The sequence below is a fragment of the Danio aesculapii genome, chromosome 1 (genome assembly GCF_903798145.1).
Source record: "Danio aesculapii chromosome 1, fDanAes4.1, whole genome shotgun sequence".
NCBI lineage: Eukaryota > Metazoa > Chordata > Actinopteri > Cypriniformes > Danionidae > Danio > Danio aesculapii.
In genome coordinates, this window is record NC_079435.1 from 41834981 (window position 1) to 41847648 (window position 12668).

General features: G+C 34.3%; 1 protein-coding gene across 1 annotated transcript in view; it reads left to right on the forward strand.

Annotated features, from left to right (window-relative positions):
* LOC130231206 (receptor-type tyrosine-protein phosphatase S-like) overlaps positions 1-12668 on the forward strand; it is an 83744-nt gene that overhangs the window by 37802 nt on the left and 33274 nt on the right. The window contains 6 exon segments of the mRNA XM_056460683.1: positions 2032-2125; positions 2274-2483; positions 4168-4328; positions 6127-6138; positions 6248-6363; positions 11935-12032. Coding sequence (XP_056316658.1) covers positions 2032-2125; positions 2274-2483; positions 4168-4328; positions 6127-6138; positions 6248-6363; positions 11935-12032 — 691 coding nt within the window.

A 12668-nucleotide genomic window follows, 5' to 3' on the forward strand; every position in this document is an offset into this window, starting at 1 on the left:
TGCATATAAGTTAAAGATACATCAAATCCAAAAATATATTTTATTTTTCCAAAGATGAATTCTTAAATTTACAGTGCATCTGGGAAGTATTCATAGCGCTTCACTTTTTCCACATGTTTTTTATGTTACAGCCTTATTCCAAAATGGATTAAATTAATTTATTTCATTAAAATTTTGCACACAATAAACAATAATGACAAACTTTTTTTAAATTGTTGCAAATTTATTAAAAATAAAAAACCTGAAAAATCACAGGTACATAAATATTCACAGCCTTTGGGAGTTTTTGCCCATTCCTCTTTGCAGTACATCTCAAGCTCTGCCATTTTCAGATCTCTCCAGAAATGCTCAATAGGATTTAGGTCTGGGCTCTGGCTGGGCCACTCGAGGACATTCACCGAGTTGTTGTGAAGCCACTCCATTGATATTTTGGCGGTGTGCTTTGGGTCATTGTCCTGCTGGAAGATGAACCGTGGCCCCAGTCTGAGGTCAAGAGCACACCGAAGCAGGTTTTCATTCAGGATGTCTCTGTAAATTACTGCATTCATCTTTCCCTCTATCCTGACTAGTCTTCCAGTTCCTGCTGCTGAAAAACATCCACATAGCATGATGCTGCCACCACCATGCTTCACTGTAGGGATGGTATTATCCTGGTGATGAGCGGTGCCTGGTTTTCTCCAAACGTAACTCCTGGCATTCACTCCAAAGTGTTCAATGTTAGTCTCATCAGACCAGAGAATTTTTTCTCTTATGGTCTGAAAGTCCTTCAGATGCCTTTTGGCAAATTCCAGATGGAGAGGGGCTTCCGTCTGGCCACTCTACCATACAGGCCTGATTGGTGGATTGCTGCACAGATGATTGTCCTTCTGTAAGGTTCTCCTCTCTCCACAGAAGAATGCTGGAGCTCAGACAGAGTGACTATCGGGTTGTTGATCACCTCCCTGACTAAGGCCCTTCTCCCCTGATCACTCAGCTTAGATGGCCGGCCAGCTCTAGGAAGAGTCCTGGTAGCCACTGTGCTCATTGAAACTTTCAGAGCAGCAGAAATTTTCTGTAACCTTCCCCAATCTTGTGTCTTGAGACAATCCTGTCTCTGAGGTCTACAGACAATTCCTTTGTCTTCATGCTTGGTTTGTGCTTTGACATGCACTGTCAACCCTGGGACCTTAAATAGACAGGTGAATGCCTTTTCAAATCATGTCTAATCAAGTGAATTTACCACAGGTGAACTCCATTTAAGCTGCTGAAACATCTGAAGAATGATCAGTGGAAACAGAATGTACCTGAGATCAATTTAGAGCGTCACAGCAAAGGCTCTGAATACTTATGTACATGTGATTTTTCAGGTTTTTTATGTTTAATAATTTTGCAACAATTTCAAAAAATCTTTTTTCACGTGGTCATTATGGGGTATTGTGTGTAAAATTTTGAGGAAATAAATAAATTTAATCCATTTTGGAATAAGGCTGTAACATAAAAAATGTGGAAAAAGTGAAGCGCTATAAATACTTTCCGGATGTACTGTAGTCTAAAATATAAACTTAAGCCTCATTCACACTACGAGCGACTCGCAGCAGCAAAGCAACAAGCAACCGTTCATTTCAACAGAGAGTGAGCGACTTCCAACGACCTCTGTCTAGGTGACCGTTGGCGACAAGGTGGTGGTGTCGAGTGACATGACAATGTTAAGAGTCCTTAAACTTTATGAAAATGAAGAGCGACTTTTTTGAGAAACAGCCAATAGGAGCACCAGTAGAGCTCACGTCATCCTCTCTCAGCTCACTCAGAGGCCGGTTGTATTCTCCGTGCTGTAGACCTGCACAGCCTGCGAAGTCTAAAAAATATACTAAGGATTCGAAAATATAAACTGAGGATTATATGTAATGTAGCATTGCATAGATGCAAAACCTTATTCATCATCCCTTCTTTTTGCGCTTTAAACATCTGCTTTGAAAGTAATTGTGTTTTATATAGCAAGCTTTTCTTCATGAGATTCCCCCATAATAATATATCATGATGTTTAATTGGCAGGGGTTTCTACATTTTGGTCGTCCCTCTGAAAAGGCAGAGAGCAGGAAACTTCCAGAATTTATGGAGCGATCCAGACGAGATGAACATTGATGAGGTACTAAATAATTATACTTAATTTAATACTTTTTTCAATTTTAATTAATGAATATATGTCATTGTCGACATGTTTGTTCAAAGTTGAAAGCACATGTTGGTTCAGGGTTGGTTGTGGTTAATTTGTCCTGTTTTCTGGTTTTCTCCAGCTGCTGAGGGAGATTAATGGCACCGGTCGCTCTGTTCGTTTACGGAGGCAGGCGGAGGCAAAACCGTACATCACTGCTCATTTCCAGAATCTTCCTGCTGAATTCAAGCTAGGAGATGGACATGTGTATGGAGCCTTCCTGAACCGACCACTGGTGAACGGACAAGAGTATGTGTGCTTCGTGCTGGCTATTCTCGAACTGGGCCAGAATGTAAGTCCACTCTATTATTTTGGGGTCTGCAGTGATAATGTACTGTATAGGAACATAATTCTAAGGATTCACAAGATGTTGATACTTATTTTTTAAAACGGGAAATGTGGCATTGAACGTATAAAATGGATTTGAAAATGTTAATAAATAAGGTCCTGTGTTTTCAGACACTGTATGTTTATATTCATATTTAGTAATACACTATACCATTAATTGGTGAAATAACATGATTTTTAATCATAACAATTCAAAACATCTGTAAAAACATTTTATAACTGTCATTTTTTTAGACAAAAATACTTTAAATGACAATATTAGAAATTTTGAAGAAATGTTATCAGACAAACATTGAATCAAACAAATTAAATAAATAAAAATAAGTAAATAAAACAAAAGTAAATTTTTTTGCACAAATAAATCCAGTTAATCCAAAGAAATTGTATTTTAATTTCAGTTAGAGCAAATGTTGATGCAATTTGATTAATAAATCCTATATTTAAAGCTCACACATTTTACCGCATTTGGTGTCTCCAAAAAGTGTCTGTAAAATTTCAGCTCAAAATACCCATTTCAGCTCAAAATACCCATACCCAGATTATTTATTATAGACTCCAGAATCTGCTCATTTTGGTGTCTGAATACAGTGTAGCTGTTTTTGTAGCCTGTGGCTTTAAATGCAAATGAGCTGCTTCTCTCCGTCCACCATTTCCATGTGAGTGTCTGCTTCTCATCATGCGTTATGTCAGATAAACAGCAGTAAGTGATAGAGACAGACACGGATGAAGCTAAAAATACAGCTCATTAGACAAAAATACCAAGTAAGTTTATTTCATGCATTTGTGGTGGAGTTTATTCAAGCCTTTCTGAAATGATGAATCATATATATATATGCATGCACATTTTCTGACACCATGCGGCCGTGATGATAATAGCAGTTAAGAATTACATAGCGATTTTACTGTCTTTATTACAAGCATGCTCTGTTTTAAAAGCACTTTAAACTTACAAAACTTATAAAATTAGCAGAGAGTTGTAACAAATATTTTAATCCCAGTTTATTTGCAAGACAAAATGTTCTGCGGATGTGTATACATGTTATTATAGAAAATACAGTACAAATATAGTACAAATTCATCATTGTTTGAGTATGATTATAAATCCACTGCTTATTTTAAAATGCTGCATTGATGTATCGGGGCAAAGTTTACAATTTATTTCAAACAAACAAACAAACAAACCAATCAATCAATAAATATTGCATGTTACAAATTGATTGTGACTTATAATGGCCTAATGACAGTCATGTTTATGCCTTATTTATGACAAGTTATGTTATGTGTCATACTAATGTCAAGTTGTCATGACAAAGACATCTCAAACAATGTTCTCTTTGCATTTAAATGAACATAACTGAGTGAATTGACAGTTGTAATAAGCATGCATAAATCTCATGCATATTCATGAAATTTCATGTAATAATTAAAAAATTGGCATGAAAGTATTATGAGCAGCCCCTTCAAGTAAAGTGTCTCCCAAATGGATTTATTAATAATAAAATACACAATGAAATAAGCCATAAAAGCATCTTATATGGTAGCTATTGTGCTGTAAAAATAATTAACAGCACTAAAAACAATAATTTTTAAACATATTTTATGCTTATGTGCTGATTTTTGATTGACAGACTGTCTACTCCACAAGCCCATTCTCTGATGCGGTGTTGTTCTCTGATGTGGAGCCACAGCCAATCGTAGATGAGGAAGAAGGGCTTCTGTGGGTGGTTGGACCAGTGCTGGCCGTCATCTTCATCATCAGCATCGTCATCCTCATCCTTCTCTTTAAAAGGTGAGACAGACAAGACAAATCAGCAGAAAAAGAGATTTAAAGAGGTGAACCACAGTTAAAGAGGATTTTAGATTAAATGACATATGCATGATGTAGGTATGTTCAGTGTTTCATTGCTGTAAGACCTAAATTTCATAATTCTTTAAAGTCTTAAAAGCGAGTTTTAAAATTTCAGATGGAAAAATTGAATATACATTTTCTCAAATGCGCTGCGCTCTACAATTAATCTGCTACTATAGACTCAGTGACGTGCGGTGAGGTTTGTGGCTGGTGAGGCACTGACTCTTTTAAAAGTCAGATTTACAAACATATCCACCAGATGTATTTGCCAACTACCGATTGTGTTTCGTTTATAATACCAGCATTCTTTCTATACACATGGCAGGTACATATTAGGCCAAGAATGTAAAATGTATAGTGATTAAATATGCCTCCAAAAACACCCAGCTGGATGCTACAGACAACTATAAGCAGCACACACAGCACCACGGCGGATACGTTCTCTCTCACTCTCTCTCTCATTCATTCACACACACACACAAACAAACAGCACCACGGCAGATGCGCATGCTCTTGCTTGCTCTCTCTCTCTCTCTCTCTCTCTCTCTCTCTCTCTCTCTCATTCACACACATATGATTCGCACACTGGTCTTATCTACAGTACTTGTAAATAAAGTCTTGACATGTCTTGAATTACTTTGAAACTATCGTGCTATCTTCTGTCCCGTCCTTTGAAGCAAGCCCTCTAGGTCCGGCATTGGTCCTCAACTATTTATTCACGTTTTGATTGAAAGTCCAAATTTGATAAATTTTAAAGCTGATACCCGCAATTTTTGCAGTCAGTCAGAGCAAAACATAAAATGACCGACTCCCATTGAACTTTACTACGTAGAAGAACAGCAACTAAACAAGAATAACATGAGCTCACGTGCACCCTCTTCAGTGCGGCAGAGATACTTCCAGCCTCACCTCCTGTCTTTTCAGTGCGGCTGTATGTCAGATTCTAACACAAAATATAGACATACGTGAAATACTTTACCTATTATATGGAAAGTGAGAACATGCAATAAAATGTCTACAATGTATAAAACATTTTAATAAAGCATTACATTGGTAGCATACACTAAGTAAGCAACAGGCCAATTTGCAAGTGATTGCGCAATCTGATGCGAGGCACAGCTCGCTTCCTACACTGTAATTGACAGGAAACGCGAAAAATACAGCGATTTTGATTATAAAATTGATTGAAATCATTTCAATCATACAGAAATTGCATTTATAGCACAGATCAGATATTTATTTTATCATTAGTATACATGTCATGATGGCAGATGAGGATCCCTTGACCCCACGTCTCTGCTATAGACATTGTTAAACAGGGTTTGCTGTTCATTTACTCACCCTTAGGCCATCCAAGATGTACGCGACAAAAAGTTTAGCTAAAATTGTGCTCCTTCGATATTCGTAAAATGCAAGTCAATGGCTAAACTATTTCCTGAGACTACTGTTGTTAAATGTAGGTATTATAAAACAATACAATTGTTCTGCAAAAGAAACTGAACATTATTTACTACATAAATACCTTTAATAACCACTACAAATTGTTCTTTTTGTATGGCCTGAGGGTAAATAACTCTTTGGGTGAACTATCCTTTTAAATTTGAATAATTTGAAAGAATGAAAGGTTAAAACTGAACAAAAAATGAGAGACATTTGATATCTTACTACTTCAGAAGCTGATTTCATTTATCCCTTATTCTTTTTTTTCTTTCCTCGCCTTTATCTGCACACCATCCAGCAAACCAGACAGGTCTGTGTATTATGTTTCTCTGTAAATCGCATTATGACCCAAATGCAATAGAAACTATTTCCTACTAAGTGAGTGTTGCTTTAATGCTCCTGCGCGTGTGATGTTACAGGAAGCGGGCAGAGTTGGAGGGCAGGAAGTGCAGCTTTCCCAGCAGCGGTAAAGCCATGAGTTCCCAGCATCCATCTGACCCCGTGGAGCTGCGCAGAATCAACTTCCCAACGGCTGGTAATATATTACTGATGAAAAGACCTATCACAAACACACACACGCAGGTACAGAGTGCTGAAGAGTCTACATTTCAGTCCTTGTGATGCACACACATGCACACGCTGACAATATCAACACAGTGTTGGTTTTCTTTCCTAGGTTTGCGCGCATCTATCATCGGTTATCGGCGGTTATCAAGTTAGTTGTGGTTTTTGGAGTCTATATTGACTGCTTAACCTCCATTCGCACATATGCAGTAACTGGATTGGCTTTCCCATGCTCTTAACTCATTTGGCTTATAACAGGGCTTTTTCTACTCTGACTTCATACACTCTTTCCATTGATAACTAATGATATTTTCTCTTCCCTAATCCTACTTCTAAACCCTTACGTTTTTAAGACTGTGTACAGTTGAGTTATTTCTGGTTGATTTCAGGTTTTAGTTTCTATAGATGAGAATTTATCTGCAATATGCACATCTAGAACATATCTTTAACCAGCTCTTTAAGGCATGCAAGTCACTGCAGTCAAAAACTGTTTTTTTTTCCATGCACCAAATAAATTTGACATTTTAGACTTTTTGACTTTTCATAAAGACTTTCTTTCAGTCTAAAGTAGACTGAAGACTGAAATTTTTTTATTTTTAAGTGTTTCTTTTGTTGTCACTCTTTCAGTTTGTTTGTAGAGTTCTGTTATAGTGCGTATTTTAAAGGTTGTTTTTTGTCATGTTTTCCTCCTGCACTGAGACTTTTCAGTAGCACTCGCATATTCTAAACTGTTTTATTTATATCTATTTTTTTTTTAAATTTATATTTTTTTTACAGAAGGATATGTTAATACTTAATTTACATGATTACATACAAAATAAATGTAAAAATGTTCTAAAAAGAGAAATCCATAAGCCTCAAAAATGTTACAAAATACATTTTCATATTTCTTTTATTAGGTTTTTACATGGAACATCAATTACAACATTAATTTTAGAATTATCCTTCCATGTTGTTGTTAACACAAACCCAAATAAACACTTTCCTTCCTCAACAGCCTATAACTTCCCCTTAAAAAACTAAATAAACATAATTAAGTAAACTAATAATAATAATAATAATAATAATAATAATAATAATAATAATAAAAATAGTAATAAAGATAAATAAATTTGAAAAATGAAAAAAAAAAAAAAGAAATGTAAATATGTATTCATATGTTATTGGCCCACACACAATCTGCACGTGCAGAAATCTGCAAATTTCCACAGATTTTTAGCCCATTATTAAGTGTATTTATATACTTTGTAAATGTGTGTAAATTTATATTTATTTACTTTTTAAATTAATTTCACTAACATTATTAACTAATATAAAAATGTTCATTTGATTCATTTACAATACAGTTTGTAAAGTAGATATAGTAGATATATTATACAAGAGACTTGCTTTGTTTACCAAATAAGTGGATCTAATTGGATTTGCATTGTAAACATTAAATACAAGTTAAAAATGTACTATTTTTTAGATTATATATTAAGTTTTTAGTTATGATATTCCTAAAATTATTCTGCATAAATATACAGATTTTTTTCTAAATTTTCTCCAGAAATAGCAAAAAATGTCTGCAGATTCTGTCTGGTCCTAGTTATTGCTCAGTTTATGTATCAAGAGAGTTAGCCAGCAGATAATCTAAAAAGGGGCGCCACAACTTCTCAAAGATCTTTAAAGAAGTGAACACTTATTTTATCCATGCATCAAAAGAGGTTGGAGAGACATGTTTCCACTTTAAAAGGATGAGATGTCTTGCTAGTAAAGTAACAAAATACATTTTTACAAGAACTTTGAACATGACTTCAAGTGACAAGTGTTCAGATTTTGGTGCCTGAAATGTATGCATATTAGTGCATATTTAACTAAATAATGCATATATTTCAGGCACCAAAGTCTAAACACTCTACGAAGTCATGTTCAAAATGATTTAAAAAAACCTGCAGTGTCTTGCCTTAAATAGGGACATAAAAGAGATCAATTTGACCTAGTTATAGTAAAGTATACAGCATTAACCATTGCTGGTCTGCATAAAACCATTGTGTTAACCTGTGCTGATCTGCGTCTTCATTGAACAGGCAGGGTTTGCAGACATGACGTGAACTCTTCTTCTCAGTTATATTGTAAATGCAGCAGTATTGATTTTTGCTTTAAGTTTAATTTGATCTGATTCAGCAGTTTCATTGTGCATTTCATCTTGCTTAGTATTTCTGACTGTATTGTAATCTATACTCTCCCACGCACCGATTCAATATAGTTTTGATTTCATATTTAGAGATTCTAGAGTGGGATGTTTATTATTTATTTAAGTGGAAACTTTTAAGTGCCCTGTGCCGGCAAACCCTTCCCACAGCCACTAAAATATCATGAAGTGATGTTCTGTGAGGCTGTTTACTTTAAGAAATAAAACATTGATGTATATTTCTTTATATTTTGTGTTATTATTTAATTAAATAATTTAATGATGATTATAGTTGCCAAGTGCCTAGACCAGTTTTTCTTCTTCTTCTTCTTCTTCTTCTTCTTCTTCTTCTTCTTCTTCTTCTTCTTCTTCTTCTTCTTCTTCTTCTTCTTCTTCTTCTTCTTCTTCTTCTTCTTCTTCTTCTTCTTCTTCTTCTTCTTCTTATTATTATTATTATTATTATTATTATTATTATTATTATTGTTAGTAGTAAAAGTAGTAGTAGTAGAAGTAGTAGTTGAAGTAGTAGTAGTAGTAGAAGTAGTAGTAATAGTAGAAATAGTAGTAGTATTAGTAGTAATAATAGTAGTAGTAGTACTAGTAGCAGTAGAAATAGTAGTCGTAGTAGTAGAATAAGTAGTAGTAATAGTAGTAGTAGTAGTAGTAGTAATAGTAGTAGTAATAATAATAGTAGTAGAACTACTATTAGTAATAGTAGAAGTAGTAGAAATAGTTGTTATAGTAGTAGTAGTAGTAGTAGTAGTAAAAGTAGCAGTAGTACTAGTAGAAGTAGTAATAGTTGTAGTAGAAGTAGTAGTAGTAGTAGTAGTAGTAGTAGTAATAGTAGAAATAGTAGTAGTAGTAATAGTAGTAATAGTAGCCGTAGTAGTGTTAGTAGTAGTAGTAGTAATAGTAGTTGTAGTAGTAGTAGTAGTAGAAGTAGTAGTAACAGTAGTAGTAGTAATAATAGTACTAGTAGTAGTAGTAGTTGTAGTAATTGTAGTAGTAGTAATAATAGTAGTAGAACTACTACTAATACTAGTAGTAGTAGAAGTAGTAGTAGAAATAGTTGTTGTAGTAGTAGAAGTAGTAGTAGTTTTAAAAGTAGTAGTAGTACTAGTAGTAGTAGAAGTAGTAGTAGTAGAATAGTAGAAGTAGTTTTAGTTGTAGTTAAAGTAGTAGTAGAAATAGTAGTATTTATGATAATGAAAAGTCTGTAATCAACTGTCCTCTTAAAAGTACAGATAGTTCCATTTGGCTTCTTAATTATCCATGAATATTATAATATTTGGAACATTATTGATTGTTGCATTTAACATTTTATATTTGCATGGTAAATCTATGTACAGTACAAACTGTCCTTAAAACAATGCCCAAAAACTAAACCGTATACGGTATATTTTATGAACCACTTTTTTTCTGCTTTAGAAAACACAGCAAAATGAGGTTTTATCAGATGTCACCATCATATTTAACATTCAATTTACTGAGGCATTTAAATTATTAACATAAAATCAATGTTAGAAAAAGTTTTATATTATTGGTAATATTTGAAGATGATTATTTCCTATTCTTTTATTTCATATTATTTTATAACCATCATAGAAAAACCATAATAAGATGTATCAAATGGCTTTTGAGCGATGTTCATCTCTCATTCATCGCTGTATAACACAGAATTATATTATGTTTATGAAATTAATAAAAATGCATACAGTATATTTAATCATGAAACCTAAACATTTAACATGTAGAGTAACAGATTGTACTAATATGCAGTACTGTACCAAGTGTTCCATTCATTTTATTGTTGTATACAGTTGAAGTCAAAATTATTAGCTTTTTTTTTTCAATTATTTATCAAATAATGTTTAACAGAGCAAGGAAATTTTCACAGTATTTCCTATAATATTTTTTCTTCTGGAGAAAGTTTTATTTGTTTTATTTTGGCTAGAATAAAAGCAGCTTTTAATTCATTAAAAAAAAAAAATTAAGGTCAATATTATTAGCCCCCTTAAGCAGTATTTTTTTTTTCAAATGTCTACAGAACAAACCATTGTTATATGACTTGCCTAATTACCCTAACTTGTCTAATTAACCTAGTTAAGTCTTTAAACGTCACTTAAAGGGGAATACAAGTATCTTGAAACATATCTAGTAAAATATTATTTACTGTCATCATGTCAAAGATAGGCGACACGATGGCGCAGTAGGTAGTGCTGTCACCTCACAGCAAGGTCACTGTTTCGTGCCTCGGCTGGGTCAGTTGGCATTTCTGTGTGGAGTTTGCATGTTCTCGTGGGTTTCCTCCTAGTGCTCCGGTTTCCTACACAAGTCCAAAGTCATGCGGTATACAGTTTAAGTTGAAGAATTATTAGCCCCCCTGTTTATTTTTTCCCCAATTTCTATTTAACGGAGAGAAGATTTTTTTCAACACATTTCTAAACATAACAGTTTTAATAACTCATTTCTAATAACTGATTTGTTTTATCTTTGCCATGATGACAGTAAATAATATTTTACTAGAATTTTTTTCAAGACACTTCTATACCGCTTTAAGTGACATTTAAAGGCTTAACTAGGTTAATTAGGTTAACTAGGCAGGTTAGGATATTTAGGCAAGTTATTGTATAACGGTGGTTTGTTCTGTAGACAGTCGGAAAAATATGTAGCTTAAAGGGGCTAATAATTTTAATTTTAAAATGGATTTTAAAAAATTAAAAGCTGAAATAAAACAAATAAAACTTTCTCCAGGAGAAAAAATATTATCAGACATACTGTGAAAATTTCCTTGCTCGGTTAAACATCATTTGGGAAATGTTTAAAAAAGAAAAACAAAATCAAAGGGGGGCTAATAATTCTGACTTCAACTGTAGGTGATTTGGGTAAGCTAAAATTGTCTGTAGTGTATGTGTGTAAATGAGAGTGTATGGGTGTTCCCAGTGATGAGTTGCTGCTGGAAGGGCATCCGCTGCCTAAAATATATGCTGTATAAGTTGGCGGTTCGAAAAGAAAATGAATGAATGAATGTCAAAGATAAAATATGTTAGTTATTAGAGATGAGTTATTAAAACTATTATGTTTAGAAATGTGTTGAAAGAATCTCTCTGTAAAAAAAAAATAGTAAAAAATGTAAAAGAATAAGAATTTAACAGGACTAATAATTCTCACTTCAACTGTATGTAATCTAACAGTTATTTTAACTTCTGGTGACATTATTTTCGCAATTGTCCTCCTCAAAATGCATACACTCATAAACCCTACTGCTAAACCATGGATGAGATCATTAACACTCCCTCCCAATCAGTCAATCTAGAATCAGTCTCACAGTGTGACGTGATCAGTGTGTTTTTGTGCTGTGATTGACAGGCATGACCAGCCACCCGCCAGTGTCCGTCTCTGAACTGCCCGCTCACATAGAGAGGATGAAGGCCAATGACAGCCTGAGGTTCTCTCAAGAGTATGAGGTCAGATCCCTAAACACACACACACATTCTCACACACACAACCACACATACTTTCACACCTCCGGATGTAGATTAAAAACAACTGTTACACCCTAACAGATTTTTTACACTGTAAAAAAAAATACACACAATCAATTTGTGTAGAGACAATGTGAACGAATTAAGTTTTAGCCTCCCCCCAATTAAAACCTTAAGATATGTGTTTTCAGTTCATTTTAAATAAGTAGTCTGAACAAAGAGCAAACATCTGAGTGTAGACAAAGAGCTTAGAATCGACAAGAGGCGTCACTCAATAGAATGTTCCATTGCAACAGCAGCGCCCCAGCAACAGCCTCGCAATTCTGCCATTTTGGAGTGAAAGCGATCGATCATCGACTGGATCTTACTGCTGTCACGATGGCAAGCAGCTGCTTTGTTTTTTATTTATTTATTTAAAAAGCGCATTAAAGCTGAAATACAACCTGAAAGACGCCAATACAACACTTACATTCACAAGACTGGTGATCATCAGCACTTTTAATAGTTTATTTTACAGACATTGGGCCCTATCATACACCCGGGGCAATAAGGCGCAAGACGTGTTTACCCCGGTTTGCTCCGATCAGTTGCTATTTTCAGACCAGCACAACTTAAATT